The sequence below is a fragment of the Lissotriton vulgaris genome, chromosome 7, assembly GCF_964263255.1.
Source record: "Lissotriton vulgaris chromosome 7, aLisVul1.2, whole genome shotgun sequence".
Classification (NCBI taxonomy): domain Eukaryota; kingdom Metazoa; phylum Chordata; class Amphibia; order Caudata; family Salamandridae; genus Lissotriton; species Lissotriton vulgaris.
The window spans coordinates 929647333-929669872 of record NC_141695.1 but is presented as its reverse complement, the minus strand read 5'-3'; the positions used below and the strand labels follow the sequence as shown (position 1 = coordinate 929669872).

The 22540-nt window shown below is 39.1% G+C and overlaps 1 protein-coding gene across 1 annotated transcript in view; it reads left to right on the top strand.

Moving 5' to 3' along the window:
* Nucleotides 1-22185, top strand: part of LOC147702692 (uncharacterized) — a 148333-nt gene extending 126148 nt beyond the window's left edge. Inside the window, exons 4-5 of the mRNA XM_086929433.1 lie at nt 20381-20657; nt 20937-22185. Of these exons, the coding sequence (XP_086785559.1) occupies nt 20381-20657; nt 20937-22036 (1377 nt within the window). The 3' untranslated portion in view covers nt 22037-22185. The remainder of the gene's footprint in view (nt 1-20380; nt 20658-20936) is intronic.
* The last annotated feature ends 355 nt before the right edge of the window (nt 22186-22540 follow it).

Genomic DNA, 22540 nt, shown 5'->3' with positions numbered 1-22540 from the left:
ATAGATAGATAGATAGATAGATAGATAGATAGATAGAGTGAGGGCGATAGGTAGATAGTGTGAGGGCGATAGATAGAGTGAGGGCGATAGATAGATAGTGTGAGGGTGATAGATATAGTGAGGGTGATAGATAGAGTGAGGGCGATAGATAGATAGATAGATAGATAGATAGATAGATAGATAGATAGATCAATAGAGAGATAGATAGATAGAGTTTGAGCGACAGATAGATAGATGGATAGAGTGAGGGCGATAGATAGATAGATAGATAGATAGATAGATAGATAGATAGATAGATAGATAGATAGATAGATAGATAGATAGATAGATAGATAGATAGAGTGAGGGCAATAGATAGATAGAGTGAGGGTGATAGATAGAGTGAGGGCGATAGATAGAGTGAGGGTGATAGATAGAGTGAGGGCGATAGATAGATAGAGTGAGGGCGATAGATAGATAGAGTGAGGGCGATAGATAGGTAGAGAAAACAGTTGCCCACAAGATAATGTAATGTAATGTAATAAAAATAAGGAGACTTATTCCTACTTGTTGTGAGACAGCGCTTCATGCCGCACTTCGGCCCTTTTTAAGTGCTGTAAATATCCAGTATTACTGCTATTACCCAATTCAATCATAAAATGCATATTTATTCTAAGTGCAAGTAAACAGTTCCACTTACTTTATTAGGAATGTTTAGGATTCACTGTGCTTCAGTGCAGCCCTAAATTCTAATAAGAACAGTCTGCAGATGTTTAGTGGGGGAGCTTTGGCTGAATTGTTTATTTTGTTGTGTACTTCCCGAGTATTCCCTGCTCAGTGACTGGTCAAAAAGTGTACTAGCGATCGCTGTGTTTTTTTGTAAAGCGCTCGAACACCGTTGGGTAACGTCTGCGCTATATTTATTAAAAACAAGCTCTCGGCATTGCGTGGTGGGGGGCGGGGGAGCGGATTTCTTTGAAGTCTGATGGGGGCGGGGAAGCGGATTCCTTTGAAGTCTGATGCCGAGGCTCAGACAAATGGTGTGCGATGTGGCTGGCGGTGTAAGAGCGCGGGGTAGGCCGCTGCCCCCATAACTCGTGCTGCCCAGCGCGGAAAGCCACCCACTCACCACCCCCTTGCTAAGACACTGGAGACAAAAATACTCCTGTGGATTAATTTAAGTTGTGATTGAATTGAGGGTTGCACGCCAATTGCTAGGAGCTTTAAAGCAAAATAAGCCAATGGCTGAACATGGCTGATCCAAAGCACCTTCAAGTAAGTATAGATACATTGTGTTAGTCATGAATGGCGCAAGTGCTGTTATGTCTAACCTAAAACAGCATAGTCTGATAAGACAGTGTTTCCCCTCCTTTTCTGGGAGGCTTGCTTCAGAAGGCGGATGGTGCTTCTGATGTATTTCTAACAGTATGGTTTGCACTGAGTATCTGCTACTGGATAGTTTGTTGGTTCGCCACAATTTACAATGAACTAGCGTTGCGATTTTAGTCTCTTGCTTTGTTATTCTTTATTTGAAAAACATTTTTAAAAAGTTGATATTATATCAAGATTGTCACAAAAAGAATTGAGGGGGTTTATAGAAAACGGTTGCCCACAAGAGCTTCAGGAAGGAAAATAGAGAATAAAGGTAATCGGGAGAAGTGGAGGAAGGAAGGGGAAAAGACGGGAGGGGGGGACGATAGAAAGGAGAGAGGGAGCAGACTGGAGGAAAGGAGGAAAGAAGAAGTAAGCAGGAAAAGAAAGTGAGACTGGGAGGGGGAGGGTAGGAATGCCAGGGGAAGAGGAAGAAGGAAGGAAGAAGGGATGATAGATGAAGTAGGAGGAAGTGGGTTGCCTGAGGACTACATGGCAGAGAGAAGAAAGGAGGAAGAAGGTGAACATAGGAACAGAAGCAAGCAACACAGAGGACTGAGGAGCAAGGAAACAGCAAGAAGGAGGATGAGGATGAAAGAGAAGAAGGAGAAATGATGAGAGAGGGCGCACGTGGGAGAGAGTGTAGTGGCACGTGTTGGAGGAGAATGTTTTTATTAATGTAATAAAAATAAGGAGAATTATTCTTACTTGTTTTGAGACAGTGCTTCATGCCGCACTTCGGCCCTTTTTAAGTGCTATAAATATCCAGCGTTACTATAACCCAATTCAATCATAAAATGCATATTTATTCTAAGTGCAAGTAAACAGCCCTAGCTTTGGTGGCACGAGGGTGGGTACCATGCGGGAGAGGTACTCCTGGAAAGTAGGTAAACTTCACAACAATGAATTAACTCTTTTGAATGACCAAAAGATGGTTTTCATGCATTCTTGAAAAAAAAGACCTCGATAACCAAATAAACCTCCTGGTATTATGAATGTAGTCTCTTGTGTCTAAAACAATACTGCGAGACAACAGGACACTTGTTAGCACGTGTACAAATTGTTGAACGGTAGGACAAGATAAAGAGAATACTGATGTGAAGAATGTAGTAGACGATGTTTGCCCAAATTATTGCTATAATTAGCTTCAATTGTTGCTAAGAAACAAATAGTAAACTTGTAACGTAATCAAAAGTTTTTCACTGAGTGATTTCTTGCTGACTTCATCGCCTCTATATTAGCATTATAATGACTTAGTGGACAAACGCTATTTTTTTCCATCCACGAACAAGTTCTCAAAGCAAGAAACAGAAGGGAGCATTTGGGAAGTTGGTAAAAGTAATATTTTTCCTCCCTGGCATCAGATCGGAGCGAAAAAGTAGTAGAACCTTCATCTTGCATAAAGAAGATGTAATCAGAAAGCAGCATTGACTGACATTGGGGAAATGCTTAAAATGCCTGCTCATCCAGGAGGCAGGCTGCTGCTATTTGGAGCCGTGCTTTGAAAGTCAATCTATGCAGTACAAATGGGGGTGGTGATGGACGGAGCATCCGAATCAATCAAACACTCACACCCAGTCAAAAGATCCGGGTTTAATCCATCAACGTTCTGTAGCCCACTCTGCCACCCCAGTTCAGAACGGTTGACAGTCAAAATATCGAGTTGATAATATCGATGTACCATATTATCGAGCCCTAAAAGTCGATGGTAAGAAATATCGACTACCAAAATTTCGTCGTACAAAAGATCGATTTATGTGTGTGTCAAAATTATCGAAGACATTAATTTCGACATATGTAATATCGAAGCTTAAAATATCGACAGGCTAAAATATCGACATTTAAAAGTGATATTTTAAAGTATGTTAAGTAATGATATAGCAAAATGTTGTCTATATATAAGGTAATTTATACATATAATTTCAATAAGTTTAGTTATAAGTGTAGGAGCGGGATGTAGAGTTTATAGGGGATAAGGGTGGGTAGTGTTTTAAAAAAGTATAGTGTAATTAGAGAATAATAAATTTCGAATTTCAATTAAAATTTCAAAATTTCGAAAATTGAAACAAATATTTGTAAAATGCGAAATGTTATAGAAATGTATCGAGTATTGTTAATTTTTTTGTACTTTGCTTTTGTGTATGTAGTAAAAAGTATTGTAAATATATATTTTTTATTAAATATATTTGAAATAATTGTAAAATAATTTTAGGAGCGGATGTAGAGTTTATAGGGGATAAGGGTGGGTAGTGTATTAAAAAAGTATAGTGTTATTAGAGAATATTAAATTTCGAATTTTAATTAAAATTTCAAAATTTCAAAATTTGAAATACATTTTTGTAAAAGGCGAAATTTTATAGAAATTTATGGAGTATTGTTAAATTTTTTGTACTTTGCTTTTGTGTATGTAGTAAAAAGTATTGTAAATATATATTTATTATTAAATATTTTTGAAATAATTGTATAATAATTTTAGGAGCGGGATGTAGAGTTTATAGGGGATAAGGGTGGGTAGTGTTTAAAAAAAGTATACTGTAATTAGAGAATAATAAATTTCGAATTTTAATTAAAAATTCTAAATTTTGAAAATTGTAATAAATATTTGTAAAAGGCGAAATTTTATAGAACATTATGTTATATTGTTTATTAATTTATTTGTTCTTTAGTGTATGTAGTAAAAAGTATTATTATTATATTTATTTTTAGATCTTTAATAAATAAATGTATATTAATATTAGGACCGGGATGTACAGTTTATAGTTGATAAGGGTGCGTAGTGTTTTAAAAAAGTATAGTGTAATTATAGATTGAAATAATTCTATTTAAAATCTAAATTTCTAATAATCGTCTTTTCTACGAATTATTAGTAATTAGTGACATTGTATAGCAATTTATGGATTATGGTTTAATGCTTTAATTAAATGGTGAGTGCAGTTGGTAAACTAATTTATTAAGGTTGACTCTTTAGCACTTACAGTAATAAAATGGTGATTCGAGTGGGAATAGTTCATTAAATAGGTTCTGTGTCCAGCACTTACTCTAATTAATTGGTGATTGTAGTTGGAATTGTAAATTAAATATGTTCAGTGTCCAGAACTTACCCTAATTAAATTGTTATTGGAGTTCGAATATTAAATTACATAGGTTTTGTGTCCAGCAAGGTATACAACCTTTAGAACGCAACTTTTACAAGTAACTACCATTACAACGCAACTTTTAATACGCGAAAACTTTTACAATGCATGTATTTACTACGTATTTTTTTACAACGCAGCTACCTTTACAACGCATTCCATTACAATGTAAGTATTGCTAAGTAAATAATTAGATTGTAAATGTTATATGTTTGGGGTAAAGGGGTATTTTTAGGTTTCAGGGTCAGTTTTTAGTTTTTGGGTAAAGGGGTATTTTGAGGGTTCAGGGTCAGTTTTTAGTTTTTGGGTAAAGGGGTATTTTGAGGGTTCAGGGTCAGTTTTTTGTTTTTGGGTAAAGGGGTATTTCTGGGGTTCAGGGTCAGTTTTTAGTTTTTGGGTAAAGGGGTATTTTTGGGTTCAGGGTCAGTTTTTAGTTTTTAGGTAAAAGGGTATTTTTAGGGTTCAGGGTCAGTTTTTAGTTTTTGGGTAAAGGGATATTTTCAGGGTTCAGTGTCAGTTTTTAGTTTAAGGGTAAAGGTGTATTTGTAGGTTTCAGGGTCAGTTTTTAGTTTTTGGGTAAAGGGGTATTTTGAGGGTTCGGGGTCAGTTTTTAGTTTTTGGGTAAAGGGGTATTTCTGGGGTTGAGGGTCAGTTTTTAGTTTTTGGGTAAAGGGGTATTTTTAGGGTTCAGGGTCAGTTTTTAGTTTTTGGGTAAAAGGGTATTTTTAGGGTTCAGGGTCAGTTTTTAGTTTTTGGGTAAAGGGGTATTTTCAGGGTTCAGGGTCAGTTTTTAGTTTTTGGGTAAAGGTGTATTTGTAGGTTTCAGGGTCAGTTTTTAGTTTTTGGGTAAAGGGGTATTTTGAGGGTTCAGTGTCAGTTTTTAGTTTTTGGGTAAAGGGGTATTTCTGGGGTTCAGGGTCAGTTTTTAGTATTTGGGTAAAGGGGTATTTTTGGGGTTCAGGGTCAGTTTTTAGTTTTTGGGTAAAGGGGTATTTTTAGGGTTCAGGGTCAGTTTTTAGTTTTTGGGTAAAGGGGTATGTTTAGGGTTCAGGGTCAGTTTTTAGTTTTTGGGTAAAGGGGTATTTTTAGGGTTCAGGGTCAGTTTTTAGTTTTTGGGTAAAGGGGTATTTTTTGGGTTCAGGGTCAGTTTTCAGTTTTTAGGTAAAAGGGTATTTTTAGAGTTCAGGGTCAGTTTTTAGTTTTTGGGTAAAGGGGTATTTTTAGGGTTCAGGGTCAGTTTTTAGTTTTTGGGTAAAGGGGTATGTTTAGGGTTCAGGGTCAGTTTTTAGTTTTTGGGTAAAGGGGTATTTTTAGGGTTCAGGGTCAGTTTTTAGTTTTTGGGTAAAGGGGTATTTTTTGGGTTCAGGGTCAGTTTTCAGTTTTTAGGTAAAAGGGTATTTTTAGAGTTCAGGGTCAGTTTTTAGTTTTTGGGTAAAGGGGTATTTTTAGGGTTCAGGGTCAGTTTTTAGTTTTTGAGTAAAGGGGTATTTTTAAGGTTCAGGGTTAGTTTTTTGTTTTTGGTATATACAAATAGATAGAACATTACATTTATATTACATTTGCAAAAATACATAAACATGATTTTGTAATAGATTATATAAAAATATTAGACAATTTTTTTTAAAACAATTTTATTTATTCAACATTTGAAAAATACGATCAGATATACATTTTATCAAGCTATATTTCGTATCATTATGAAGAAATAGAAGGACAATGTTCTTTGAATAATCACATTTTTGAGTAGTTTTCTTGAAAAGTACTTTTCATTTGTAGAGAAAATATGGTTAGTTAACATTATGCAATGTATGATAGTATAAATACATAATAAAAATATTGTTTATTAATAAAACATAAAACTTGTGTAATGAAAAACATAAATCATTAATTTAAATAAAATATAGTGTTATACAGATGATGATATTAACATATGAACAATTTTAAAAGTATAATATAATATTAAGATCTTGATTAGAACATTTACATCATCATCAATGATTGTTTTAAGAATACAATATTGTTATGTATAATTATTATTATTAATAAATACGTTTTAATAATAATAATTTTCACATATTAGTCATATTGTAAAAAAGTTAATCACAAAAACAAATACAATATTACACATTTAGCGAAATTATAATTTTAATACATATTACATTAAATATTTCAACATATTTATAGTTAATGTAATGAATATTAAAAGTATGTAAAATATTAATAATATATAAAAAACATTATTTTTAACTCACAATGTAGTATACAATTTTTAGTACATTATACATAATTTCTAAACATATATATAACTATAATGGATATTTATAGTAGTACTTTTCACAGTCAGACATAATTTAGTTCTTTTATTTTGTAACCACTCTTTGTCTTTTTGCGTTATTTTGGGAAAGGGAAAGTCGCGGTTGGAAGCAGTTTCACGTTTGAGTAGGTACGATTCTAGTTTTAACATTTTAAAGTATTGTAACTAAAAATTAAAGGTAGTCCTTTGATATTTAGGGGTTGGTAATTAAAGTATGACTATTTACATATAATGGAGTGGACTCAATACGTATTTCCGTTATCGAGTTTTTGTAGCATTTAAAGTAGTTGGAGTTAATGAGTCTGTTGTATGATTTAATTAAAACTTAAAATAATAGGATTGTTATGTTTATATATTATGCTATATTCGTTAGTGTTATGTCGGTGGGATTGTTTTGCATTTTTTTTTCTCGTAATTTGAAACTGCTATTTCCGTTTCCGATTACTATTTTTTTTTTGGGAAAGGAAGTGTGTTTCAGTTGTTAGAACGGAGATGTAAAACATTCTCCCGTAATTTTTTGAGTTCTCTGAAATCTTTATCACAGTTTAAGATTATAGTCGTCATTTTCAATGGCATTTCAAGAGTCGTTTTATTTGGATGATGGATACTTTTAGCAAAGTTAATTGAAAATTATTTCATGATTTGTTGTATTAGGTCTTTCCGATTTAGACAGTATATTGTTGGTAAAGGATTAATATTTATGATGTTGTATTTCAAGGTAACTTATTCATTTATATTATTTTATTTGGATGGAAACAGTATACTTATAACAACTAGTTTAATGTTTTGGCTATCATTTTTAGATATTCCAGTCCTCTTGTTGTAGGATAGAGTTGGACTTGCTGTTGAAGATATAGATACATTTCAGCAGTTTGTCTAGAGAGTTTTGGTTTTAGTTGCATGACAGATTGCTCCATACGTAGTTCCTGAAAGCTTTGCTCTTTTTGTATACTTGTGAGTAGCTTGTGTAATGTGGGTGTTGTACGTCCAGTAGAAGAGAGGAAGGCATTGTGCCAACCTTCAACAGCATTGTTCGTTTTAGCCTCTTGGTTCAGTGTTGAAAGATATACATTCCACCAGGGAATAAAAAATTTTGGCTGGCGTCTGTGGCCTGACCTATGTAGTCTCCCTACCCAGTTGTCCTCAAAGTAATCTAAAAGTGGGGCAAGTCTTTGCTCATTTTGGGTGTAGAAAGGACTTTCAATTAATAGATTGTAATGTTCTGCCACATCAGTTACTGGTACATATGCCAGAGCAATGAGATGTTTAATTTGGTATGCAAAAGTTATATTTGTTGCATACTCAACACTAAGGAAAGATTTTTGTAAATGTCTCCAGAGACATTGATTGAAATGAAAATAACATCCTTGAATGGATGTGTGTGGGTAAGTTTTCAAAATAGAATTAATCATAGCTTGTTCGAAGTCTATGATTATTTTAATTGGGAAGTAGTCAGAGGTTTGTTCTTTTATTTTTTGCAAAATTTCTGTATAAGTTGTGGCTTGTTTATTCGGTAATAAACAGTATATGAATGGGATACAGGTATTATGATATTGCCCATGAATTGTGTATAATTTGTAGAAAGGTTTTGGGCATATAGAAAAAGTTCCATCCATCATCCAAGTAGCACTTTCTTGCAAATTTTTAATGTTGTTATTTGTTGCAAACATGATTATTCTTTTGTCTTTGCTATGATTATCATAAAAAATAAATGGTTCGTCATTATGAGTGATTACAAGGTCAGGTGGAATTATGACTTCCTCAAAAGTTTGGGGAATTGGTATATTGGGTATATTTGCTTTTTTTGTCCTTGCTATTGTTCTTTTAATGGAAGCAATAGATGGTAACTGAGTTCTTGCTTCTCTGGGAACTTTAGGTAGTAATTCTTTCAAAATTACGCTGCTAGGTAGGTCTGATGTGCTACTTAAATGTTTGATATTCTCCAGAGTGGATCTCACTTCGATTTCTGAAATGTTAGGTGGGTGATTATGTTCAGTAGTATTAAGGTTCAGTAGTATTAATAACACTTGTTTCCCTGGTTGTAGCTCGCCCATAGCATTTATTGGAGTAATATTTCGTACATTTCCAATTCACTTTAAGGTCTTTTTGTTTCTCCTGGGTATAAGTGTAGCCCATATAGCATAACAAAAATTTGCATTTCTGAGATTTAATAAATCTTGCATCATCAGTCATTCTTGAGTTCTGGTATCTAGAAAAGTTAATATAAAAATATTATGAAGATGTGTAATTTAAAAAACATTATCAATTAAGCAGGTACTATTTCTAGTATTTTAATTACCAGCAGTAAAGTTGTATGTATTGAAAGTAGGTGTAGTTTCAGTCAGATGTTGTAGTCCTATTGCCACGGTCTGTTGAAAAAAAGTGAAGTATGTTATAGGATATGTTTAAATGTGTATTTTCGTTACAGTTTTTGTAGTTTCTAACGTTACTAAAAATACTTTACTTTATTTGGATTTTAAAGGAAACATTTGCAAAATAATAGTAACAGAAATATAAAAAGAGACAATTTTTGTTACAGTATATTCAATAGAGTTTTTAAAGACTTCTTATGTTTGATTTTTGTACTTACCAAGAGATTTAGACTTGTAGCAGAATGTTTGTTCTTTGATGTGAATTATCTGTTTGCAGTTGCTTTGAGGTCTGTTTAGAGAGTATGTTTAAGAAAATTACTAAAGAGTTTATATGTTGCATGAAGCATAGACACTTGTTATAAAACATTGTTACTTATTTGGTGAAAAGAACCTGGGATGACACATGTATTATGAATTAAAACAGAAGAAACATATTTAAGAACATGAATAGATAATTTTTAATAAAGCATTGTAACTTATTTCGTCCTAAAAAACCGGGGATCACAATATGCATTATGAGTTACAGCACAAGAAACACATTAGAGAGCATGATTTTAGGAAGTTACTTGTTTAATTACTGTAAGTAAATAATTTAAATATGTAGATACCTTTTTTTATAGTCAAAGTGTCGAATATCTTGAAGTAGAAGTAGAAATAAATTTTGCTGTAGACTCTGTTTTAAGGAAAAGTACATAGAGAAACAACATTTTAGTTTAAAAATCTTGGTATATAAGTAATAGTTAATAAAACATTAGAAATTATTAACAGAGCTATATTATTACTTACTTGTAGTATTAGGACGAAATTTCTGGCACAGAAGAATATAGATGTTGCTCCCAAAATTGGCAGTATGTGGTCACGAAGAATATTCCCTGCAACTTGTATGTTTGTTTGTGACTGGTTTATATAGGGTATGTGTAATTAGGTTTGCTTTCTGATTGGTCACATATGTTAAGACGAGTTACTATTGGTTAGTTTGAATTTTTTTAAGTAAATAAATTATGATATATCTGATTATATTGTTTATATAGAGGAAGAGAAATGATGTATTTATGTTTTAAACAAACTTTGTAATAATTATAGTATATTTATAATGAGTATAATCTATAAACAAATGTATGTTTACAATGAGTGTATATAAAAATATCGTTAGCGAGATAAAAATACATTTATTAAAAGTAAATGTTACTTAATAATACTTAAATAAATTAGTGAAGTATTTTCAAATGTGTGTATTATTAAGAGAATAGACGCATTGGTGTTATATATCAAAAAAAGAGTATTTTTAAGCTATCGATATATTTATATAGACGACAATAGTGCTATCGATATTTTAGTTATCGATATTTTTGTAGTGTGCTATATGTAGTATTGAGTGTCGATATTATGGTAGTCGAAAATAATGTTAGCGATATTTGTGTAGTCAATATTTTTGTGCTTCGATATTTTGTGATCGATAATTTTGTACTTTTCATGTTAAGTATAGGATGTCGATATTAGTGATATCGATGTTTGAGACTCGATGTTATAGTAGGTCGATTTTTGTGAAATCGAAATTCTGTCAGTGATTCGTTCAGAACGGTGATGGATTAAACCCAGATCTTTTGACTGGGTGTGAGTGTTTGATTGATTCAGATGCTCCGTCCATCACCACCCCCTTTTGTACCGCTTGAAAGCCAATCTAAACAAGCTCTCGGCACTGCGTGGTGGGGCCAGGGGAGCGGCATTGGGTGGCGGGGGGGGGGTAGCGGCTTCCTTTGAAGTCTGAGTCTGATGCCGATGGTGTGCGATGTGCACGCGCACGGCTCACATGCACTGTACCCGATCCGCAGTTTGGGTACACTTTTTGAAAGCCTTACTATAATCTTGCCAGCATTCCTAACGGAGTTGCTTAGGCGATACACAAGTAGGAGAAAGCACTCAAAAAAATGGGGTTCAGGAAGGAGAAAGCAGTAGAAAACTAGGCAAAAGCGGGAAAAGGCTCTCAGAGAAACGGGGGAGAAAGGAAGGAGAAAGCAGTAAAAAATTAGACAAGCAGGAGAAAACACTCAGAAAAACAGGGGAAAGGAAGGAGAAAGCAGTGAACAGCGAGGCTAAAGCAGGAAAAAGACACTCAGAGAAAGGGGGAAGGACCTGTGTGGTGCAGCATCACGGGTAGCACTGGGCCTGGTGTATTTTTCAGGTGTTAATTGCAGTCTTCAAGCATTTAAAGAGGTGATTGATTTTCCCAAATAGTATAAATGCTGCAGTCATGTTTTTTGTTCCCAGCTTTTACTTATCTTTCACTTTTTCATTTGGCAATATGGACATGAGCAACAGGAGTGGGGACCTCACTCTCTGGCTCTTCCAAGACTTAATTGACCAGACGTTTATTGACTTCAAAAGTAGAGAGAAGTGCCATAACCATCATAGTGACATAATTTCAAGACTGATTCGTCATAAATGAGAGTTTGCTGCAATTCTAATAGTAACTGTCTCCACTCTGCCCAGCAACTAAGCGCTTTAAAAGGCTATAGGCAGGATTATTATCTTTAGTTTTGTTATTTGCTTCACCATGACATAATAGGGACAAGAACTGTTTTACCTTGGATTTAAAGCATTCCATGTATTATAAACTGATCTATGTACACATGGTTGTTTTGGTAAAGATTCTGGGCCTCATTTACAATATTTTGATGCACGGCAGTGCAGCAAGCCTTCCTGCTGCACTTTTGAGCCTCAAAATAAAAGGGCAGGAATGTGCTATATCTACAAGATACAGCACATTCCTGTCCTTCTCCCCAGCGCACGAACATCAGCCGTGTGCCAGCGCAGACACTATTGCGTCATTTTGCAAAAGTGCCTGCGCTGAGGGGATGATTGTTTTTGTGCAAGAAGGAGTACCTTACTGTACAAAAACAATCATTAAAGGCATTTTCCTCTTTCTATGCATGCCGCATTATGCAGCATGCATAGATTCTGTAGCATGCATAGAAAGAGGAAAGAAAACGAGGAGAAATAAAAGTATTTCCCCTCGTTGCACCTTCTTACGCCTCCCCTGGAGAGGTGCAAGTTTCGGATGCATTTCAAGGTGTACAAACGGTTGTAAATCTGGGAATGTGTCAAGTTTAATTGCTGTTGCTTGGGAACACCCACACCAACACCCATGGAATGCCCCTTTCAAGCAGAGTTATGCGTGAAAGGGAAACATATTTACAAGGTCATGAAATGTCATGCAGAGTGACTTTGCGTGGCCTTGTAAATATGGAGAAGCCCATTGCGCTGTCGGTGTGTCAATAGAAGTGACGTACCAGTGGCACAATGGGTTTATAAATAAGCTCCTCTGTGCTTAAGCCTCAACGCAATCCCCACAGAAAAGTACGCCCTATCATTGATACAAACCCTGTTTCTAAATAAATTGTGTATTTACTCATAGCTGACAACGTTTAAGGTATATTTCCACACCATAAACCTTGCTGAATTAATGATAACATATATGCTACAAAAGAGTCAGGTACATGGTGTTTTATAATAAAATCTGCTTTTAACCGAGGGCTGTATTCGCCTATACACTCCTAATAATTAAGAATGAAAACTTTTTTTCAGTTGGCAAAGGTACAGAACTATCACTATTCAATAAGCTCTGGAACCCTAAACCATTCATTGGTAATAAGTATGAAGGTGGAGATAGAATTGGAAATCTATGGGAATGTAGGGGTGTTCCTCTGGTGGGTACTTCTACCCTAGCTTTCTACCTCTGAGCTAAACAGTTTAGTTAACTGCACTAACAAGAAACGTCCTTCAAATGTAATCTATGAGGTGTTCAGTAATCTGTGTTCTCTAGAATGAACACACCGTTTACCACCATTTAGTCTCTTACTCATTCAGTCCTACCTGTAAGATTATGATCAAACATCCACATGCATCATTGTAGGAATTTGCGATTCCTAAATTGCAAAAATTAAGGAATCGCAATTTAGGAATCACAAATTCCTATGCATCAAGAAATCGCAAAAGTTTTTGCGATTTCTTAATTTTCCTTATTTGCGATTCCTTAATTGCGAATCGCAAATAAGAAATCGCTTTACATTGATTCCTATGGGCCTAGAGGCCCATAGGAATCAATGGGAAGGCATTCTCATTTTGCGAATTCGCAATTAAGGAATCGCAAAATGAGAATGCAATTTCTAGGGTGCAGGGGGGGTCCAAAGGACCCCCCCCCTGCACGCCTGAAATGTCATGTAAGTACATTTTACTCACACACATGTCCCAAGGGCATGTGTGTGTGTAAAGTGTAAGTTTTAAAAATGCATTTATTTGCATTTTTGAAACGTTTCGCAAATTACCATGAAGGTGTAGTTCATGGTAATTTTTCCCTTCAAAATTGCGAATCCGCAAAAAAAAAATCATGCATAGCATTTAAGAAATCGCAAAATTTGCGATTTCTTAAATGCTATCGGAATTTGAGAAATCGCAAAAAATTGCGATTTCTTAAATTGCGATAAATGTAAAATGAATGATGCATCCCAAAAAGTGATTTTGGAATCGCAAACGGACGAATTTTGCGATTTGCACCGTTTGCGATTCCAAAATCGCTTGATGCATGTGCCCGTAAGTCTTAAGAATTTTACTTTCCATTAACTTAGCTAAAAGTGGTAGTGGTAGTTCACAAATGATTCTCTTGATCACCAAGCCCTCCTCTCAAATCTACAGGATTCTATTAATATAATTGTTTCGTTTCACCTAGTTTGGGACACAATGTGACAACCAGTGCTTAGTTTGTAAAAGAAATAAAAGTGCCATGGCTCTCATCAGGAGGCCACTGCAGCTTGCTCTACACATTGCCTCTGCTATGCTGCAAGTAATAGCAACAACATAACTACTAACCATCACACTCCCACAAGTGCGACAATTCAAACTATTTCAGGCCTCCAAAGCTATAAGAGTGGCTTGGGCGGCATGCAATAGGCGTTTTAATGTATATTGAATTAATAATTAATTGTTGTTGTGGTCATCTCTAAATTAGCCAGACTATCACAAGCACATGTACTGACAATTAAGTGCTGTTGCCGCACACTGGAAACCACCAGCTCAAATTAAGCACTGGTGACGACACCAGATCCTTCTCCAAATGCGGGATTTTGTTTTTTAAATTTAAAAAATGCCCCCTCGCCATCAGAGTTTTCTACCATGGCGAGGGGACAATGAGCACTTTTCAATGCCCCCTATTGCCAGGGAAAACTTCCTGGCAATGACGGACATTGAAAATCTTCTATATGTTTGACCATCTAAATTTGGGGGGCAGACTTACAGCCTTTATTCCGTCAGGCCGTCCAAGGAGTTTGAACATGGTGGAAACGTAGTAGTCTTTGCCGTCATAAAACCTATGGGCCGCTCATTTCCAAATCAGGCTGTCAGGGAGGGAACTTTGTGTCGTTGCCACAGAGTTCTGTCTCCACCAACATTTAAATCAGGCCCTCTGTCATCAACTGTCTACTCATAGCTTTCACTCAGCTGCAGACTCAGGGCCATAGTTATGACCCCAGTACCATTGCATTTGCACTATGCAGTGTGGTACATGTGTGACGCAATTGAAAAATTAGATTTATGATGCCACGCAAGGCCACTTTGCGTGGCCCTGAGTAGGTTTATAAATCTTGTGTAAAGCAACACAGCGCAAATCTCTGTGATAGCTTACTCTGTGCTAGAAAGCTGTTCCATGGGTGTTGTGTGGGTGTTCCTATGCAACTCCCATGGTTTCTGACACATTCGCAGATTGGCCAGAACTGGTAAACCTGGGAATACGATAAAAGCACATGCCTTCCCAGGAGAGACTTAACTAGAAGAAATATCTTTTTTTCTCCTTGTTACTTCTTCCTATGTGTGCTGCATTCTGCAGCACAAATAGATAGTGGAATATGCCTCTCAGGATTGTTTTTGGGCAGGAAGGTGCCCTGTCCTGCAGAAAAACACCAATGCGTGCAACACACGCACGCTCGGTAGGCAAAATGGCGCCAGCGCAGGGGAAAAGCAGGACTGCGCTATATTCTTTCAAATACGGCGCATTCCTGCCCCTCCGCAGTCATGCAGCACAGTGCAGCAAGGTGGCTTGCTGCGCTGCGGAACTTTTCCGTAAAGATGCTCCTCAATATCAGTGATGACGTCACTAGCAGCTTTCTGCATCTGCTACTTCATTCTTGAATTTTCTCTGGATGAAAGCACGAACTCACAGAATCACACAAACACCCGTTCGATAGCAGTCACCATCACAAAGCAGGAATCTGCTCTGAAGAAACACTCAAATAAATTAGGTCACAGTCCTGCTTGTACTTCTGCCAAGCAGCTCCAGAATTTCAATAACATTACTATGCGGTTTCTGGGCGCTACATAAACAATCTCTCGAGTGATGGACTGGGGAAAGACTTTTTTTCTGTGGAACGATCCACAACAAAGAATTTAAACATAAATCGTACAGTATGGAAGAATGGATACTTTGTTGTTAAAATATTTAATTTCAGTTCTCACACAATTTTATGTTTACAACACAGATATGATTCTCAGGGTAGCAGCTATTTCATACACATTACTCAAGAAGAAATGAATTCAAGTTGGGACTCGGATGTTAGAAGAATCTCACACACAGTGCATACTTTTTTCAAGCCTCCCTTTAGAATCCTAAAGTACCTCCAAGTAAAACACATATATAATGTATCTGGAGTTAAATTGTTGTATTTCATTGGGAAATGGAACTCGCCTGAGGACAAATAGTGCCAGCACCGGGCAAACTGCCGCTGGACTGGGGAACACCTTAAAATAAACAAGGCACACCTATTATTATTAGCAATGTGTACGTAGCGGTTTGTCTCTATGGAGTGCAACATTGTAAATGTTTTACACAGTCCATTTAAGCTGAGATGTTGAAAGGACAGTGCTATAAACATAGCGTTCTTGTGCTTCCATGAAGGCAAACGTCATGAATGTTTCAAACATTATGTTTGTAGATACCACTTTGAATATTATCTGCTGAATGATCAGAATTTCATTTCTTTGGAAACCTATGTCATTTTATACCTTTGGGGGTCAATTTATAACAATCTTTGTTAAAAAAGTTCATATGACTAAAAATAATTACCCATAATGTTCCTCGGGTCACAGTTCTCCTGCGGTCCCAAAATATGTCACATGGGTTGCCTTTCCTCTGATGTATAATTTAGTGAACGCTGCCATATAATTTGTTCCTGGTTGCTGCTCTGCCCAGTAGCCCTGCATGCCAGCAGGCAGGTGTCAGATTGCAGGAGAACCAGCCAGACTTCAAAAGTTTGAAGCGTGAAAACCACAAGCCTCGTTGTGGATTTCTCATTGAATTCTGTTCCTGGAGTCAGTCACGGATGATCTGCGGAGGTGGGAGTTAGGCAAGAAAACCAGTTTCCAGAAAAAAGGCGTGCTCTGAAATGGGATTTCCCCTCAATCCAGCCTGGCAGAAAAATAGACTTCCTTAATCGGTTGATCTGAATGTTAAACTGCTGACCTTTCCCAGGGGTGGCTCTAGGCTCATGGTGGCCCTGGGCAGGCCCTGGGCAGGGAGCGTAGGTAGCACCCCCCCCCCCACCCCCCTGAGCTCAGGAAGGTGTTTGGAAGTGGAACAGAGCCGGAGGCCGCCAAATCCCAGCCAGGGGCCACCACACAAATATGTATCCATCCTCCGAGGATTATTATATTATGGATATATATTGGTTTTATGCATGTTTTTCTTTGATCCTTATCGCCTGATATAGATATACCCTCATATGAATCTAGATTGTTTGACCTCTTTATTGCTTTAGCTCTTAAGGTTATTCTATCGTCATGGAAAGATAATTCCAAATTATCATTATCCATGTGGTGGAACTTTATTTATGATGAACATAGGATTGCTACTGTCTCCTCTTCCTCCATTCCTCAAAAAATAAAATCTGATCTTCTATGGCTCCCTTTTGTTTCCTATCTTTCCTCTACTACTCTACCCCACTGAGTCTTATCCGCCTTTTCTTCTTCTCTTCCCTTTTCTTCCTCTCTTCTCCTTTCTCTTCTTTCTTTCCTTTCTTTCTTTCTTCCTTTCTCTCAGTCTATCTTTTCCTTTCTCACTTCCTGCATATCCCTTTTGATATATTTAATTGTATAATTATTATGCCTGATTGTGTCCCCCTATTCTTGTTCATAATGTTTCCATTTCATGGCATGTACTCTGTTTTATTTGCAAAAATCTTCAATAAAACTTTATTAAACAAAAAAAAAAAGGATATATATTGGTGTGGTAGCCCCTGGAGTTTGGTGGCCCTGTGCAGGTGCACAGCTTGCACATGCCTAAGGCCACCCCTGCCTTTCCTGCATGCAGTCCTTGTCCTGACTGACTAACCCCTGCATTTACAATCTCTCTATCACTCCATTCCTGGCAAACACATCTGGGAATTCAATACATGACTAACAACTATCTTTCCCAAATCCAGCAGCACACCAAATTTCCAAATCCTGAGTGCTTTCAAGATCAACAAATACGACAGCTGCAGATTACAACTTCTGTGCTAGAAAACAACAGGAACAAAATAAAATCAATCCCTAGCAAACCCAATAGGTCTGGCTTTTGTAAAATGGAACAATTGCTAATGTTCTGCTTTCTCTTTTAGGTCTTGCAGACTTGCGTTCCAGCGCGCATGCGCTGCACGCTCTGCGAGGCTTCTTGTAATCGAGTAGCTTTCAGAAGGGTGCTTTAAGACCCGCCCCTTCTTCCCATTGGCTTGCGTCATAGTTAATGCTAAACGCAGGCTTTCTATTGTGAACAAGGCTTTTTAGTCCATCCTTGTTACCGCCCTGTCTCCTTTTGGCCCCGCCCACACGGACTGGATCATTTATGCGTGGCGTTATCCAGAGCCCTTTAATTACTGGGTAGACACTTTTTTTGCTTATTACATTGGTGTCCCAGACAGCAGTAGCAGCAGGGAAGGGGCGTGTGAACCTCTGCCTCCTCGTTTTTCCAGCAGTCTGCAGTGTCTTCTTCTGTAGCCTGGCTGTCAGAGAAAAACAATCTCAGCCTTTCTCTCGGACACGCCCCAACTCACATTTGTCACTTCAGGATACAGAGAGAAGATGCCGGAGCCCGTAGTCACAGACAACTCTTCTTTCCAGATTTTTTTAAAACTATTTTGCTCTTGATGATTGGCTGGGGTTGCCAGGCGAGTAATGGTTACACAACGCAAAACATTGTGTTACTTAACAAAAAAGTCAAGGGCGTGCGTCTCCGTGCAGCGCATATCGTGTTACACGCATTGTTCTCACCGTGCAGCATTGTGTCTTAAAAAAGCAGAAAAACCTGCTTAAAAATAAACGTTGCAAACATTATGAGCCACACAGCAAAAGGCACACTCATGTTAGACTTTATTTTTTTTGCAGTTTTATTTTATTTTTTGCAGTTATACATTGCGCTGACTCGACTTGAAGGTCATTTTACAGGAGCTCAAGTTACATTATACAAGGTGACTTCATTTCTATGTTTCTTGAAGCTCCGGGGAATTGAGGAGAACTTGAATTACCAATCCTACAGATGGCAGCACTGGCTTTCTTGCTACATACTCTCACGTAATAATTTCAGTCTCAGGGACATGGAGCAGGCAGCAACGTTCTCAGACCTGTGGGAAAATACCACTCAGTATTGAATAAAAAATATAAAAAACATGCATTTGCAATGCAATAGGTTTCGCATTTGCGAGACTTTGAGCTACTGTCATTGTAAATGACAAACCTTTTCTCTATGTCTTGGTTTTGAAAACATAAATAAAAGGCATTGTCATTCACAATGCCAATAGCTTAAAATTTCGCAAATGTGAGACCTTTTTCATTGCAAATGCTTGTTATTTCATGCATATGCCACAAACATAAAAAAGGGGGAAAAGAAATAAATCACATCATGTGGCTATATTATGCTTGCATTAAAAAACTACTTAAAAAAGAAAAGTCAGTATTCCAAGTTAACATAAAAATAAATAAAATAAATATACAACACCCTTTGAACGTGCTTTGCAACTGAAGAGATGTAACTCATTGTAAGCACTTGTGAACAATATGCTCTAGCTTTCTGCTGTCACTCAAAGGGACGAGAGCAAGTGGGTAAAGTTGGCACACCCATTGACCCATTCTGTGTGCTGTAGTTGGCGGTAGCAAAATGTGAATGACAATTTAACAAACCAATGGCTGACCACATGCCCCTCTATTTATGCGTATTATATATATTGTTTTTGGGGAAAAACAATAGTCTGGTCCGACACATAAATCCTTCTCAAAACCAGACCTAAAACCTGTAAAGAAGGGGAGATAGACCCTGTTTTGGATGGTGTTAGGGGGAAGGAAAATTATACACTTCACCCCTGTGGAAACTTGTCAATATGTTTGCAAGAGATTTTACATTTTGTTGTCCATTAAATTAGCTGATATCACTTCAGACAGCGTCGGTGCAGTACAATATTAAGGTTTTTCATCTTTGCTCTTTACAAGTCTCCTCACAGTGGTAATATAATTAATTTACCCATGCGCTGTCTTGAGACAATAATTCACTATGCATTTGGGAACAACTAGAGGGTGCAAAAGGTCTTGCTGAACATCTGTTCAAAGGCTGACACGTCTAATTTGGATTAGGAGCCATCCGCCATATTCATGAAAATCGGCATTTGCGATTCTGTAATAGCGAAAAAAGCGAATCGCTATTCAGAAATCGCAAATCCGAATTCATGAAGAATTGCGATAAAAAAAAGCGATTCGCACGCGATCGCAAATTCCGTTAGCGATGACCGATAATCGCAGAATAATCGCTATTTCCGGCTACCCGCGCCTGGACTGCGAGCTCGCAAATAGCGATATCGCTATTTGCGATATCGCTATTTGCGAGATCGCAAACTCGCGAGATCGGGAAAACGGGAAGTCGCATTTCGAGCCCAGTGATGACATCACAACCAGGAAGCTGCCGGTTCCCACCACCATTTTCCACAGTGAGGCTGAGAGAGAGGGAGCATTTTGGAGAGCTGCAGCTAATCAGGAAAAATAACACAGATCCACAACCCTGGTACAATGGCTGAGGAACCTGCACCTGGCACCAGCAGCTCGTCTGGGCGCAAAAGAAAATTGAAATTCTCAGAGCAGGAGCTTGAACACCTCATAGAGGGGGTGGTGGCCAACCATGACAGACTGTTTGGCACAAATTCTAGGAGCGCCGGATATGGCAGGGGATAGCCTCGGCTGTGAACTCCGTGGGAGTGGCAGACAGGTCCCTCGAGGAATTAAAAAAGCGCTGGTACGACCTCCGAGGCCGTGCCAAGGAGAAGGTGGCGGCGCGCCTTGGGGAGTCCTCGGGCACTGGAGGAGGAGGACCAACTGTACCACCCAATACTGCCATGGAGGACCAGGTCGAGAACACCCTGGAGAAGGAGGCCTGTGTCGGATTTACAACACTGGACTCATCCCGCACCACCCAAGACACCCAAGGTAAGTGGCATGCGACTGCGACCCTGCCCCCTATGGATGTCCATGACCAAATAGGCTCCCCCAATGTCCCATAGGCATGCCATAGTTGCACATCAAGGAATGTCCTGAAGCATTGTGGGAGATGTAGTCTGGCCACAATGTTGTAGTACCACAATGCAGCCAGACAGGTCCCAAAGCACACAAAGCCACTGCCATTCAGGGAATGTCACCCAGCATGCATGTAGCAACTGCACATCTGCCAGATACATGCAACTAATGATCCACCACTTACCCCCACAGGTGGCGATAGCAGCGACAGCGAAAGGCTGGAAATCGATGAGGGCGTCCAGGAGGAGGAGGTGCCAACACCAACCCAGGCACCAGCCCCTGCCGCTGCATCAACACCAGCAGCAAGAACCACCTGCAGCGTCCCCCCTGCGACTGGTGCAGTACCCACATCCGCTGGCAGGCCAGCCACCATTGTGCCTCCTGCCACCGCTGCTCCTCCCAGAGCCGCAGCCAGGGCAGTCACTACTGTGCCCCCTGCATCTTCTACACCAGCCACACCAGCAGTCACACCCCCTGCATCTGGCGCACCTGCAACACCGGCGGTCATACCCCCAGCAGCTGTCGCCTCTACATCCGGGGCTGCGTCAGTTTCCACACAGCGGCCAGCCACACACTCAGGCCAGCAGGGCAGGCGTGGCAGGTCACGCCAGCACTCCACACCAGCTAGCAGGCGGGCCAATGCTCAGGGGCTGGCGCGGCTCAGCGTCGAGAGACGCATGCTTCGCATTCACCAGCGCCAGGCTCAGCAGCAAGGAGCTATACAGCTGCAGCTGCACATGATAGGGCGCAATGTGGCCTCTGTTGCAGGCCACATGGAAGGCATGAGGGCAGACATGGCAGGTGTGGGAGACCCATTGGAGAACATGACTGCAGCCATGGCAGATGTGGGAGATGGAATGGCCCGCATGGCTGCAGCCATGGAGGCCAACACCGCTGCCATGTCGAGACAGCGCAGTGGAGCATGCCGGCGCCACCGCCAACTTATGACCCGGCTGGCCACTTACAGCAGGGCAAGTTATGTGGCAGCAAATGCTACTTCCCTGTTGGCGCGGCGCTCCCTGACCCAGCAGCACCAAATAATACAGTGCAGCGAGGATATGACTAGGGTGCTGGAGCACCTCACCAGGGCCGTCATAGCACTTCACCCTCCAGCTATACCATCTGTTGTGGGGGGTGATGATGCGAGTGAGGGGGCGTCCAGCGTCAGCTCTCAGTCTGCCTCACAGGTCCCACCACACACCCGCAGCACCAGGCCCACGCCATTGCCAGAAGCCCCGGAGGAGGATGCCCCTCAGAGGCGCTATGGCGCAACGCGCACTAGGCGCTCCTGAGAACTTCAGAATATGAATGGCACAGGCTGAGGTTAAGCCTGCCATGTAGTGATGCACAGCAGTATGGCGTAATACTGTTTGTTGTAGTTATTTGGACTGGAACCTTATTTTTATTTTTGTGAATTGAACAAATACATTTATTTTGCTACACACATTAGCGTTGTGTCATCATTTCATTTTGCATGCATTGTTGATGTGTGGGGTGATGGAAGTGGTTGTACTAGAAACTGTTCACTGTGATGTGGTTGCGACGTCTGTGCCCTTCTGCTGGGTTCTCCCCATGTGCATGGCGCGCATGTGCAGGTGGCCGGTTGTCCCCCTCAGATTCACTGCCAGAGATGTCAACAGGTATCCGGCGCTTGGTTGCAATGTTATGTAGTATTGCGCAGACAGCCACAATGCGGCAGCACTTTTCTGGACTGTAATACATGGCCCCACCTGTCTTGTGCAGTATGCGGAACCGGCTCTTGAGCAGGCCAAATGTCCTTTCTATGCAATTCCTTG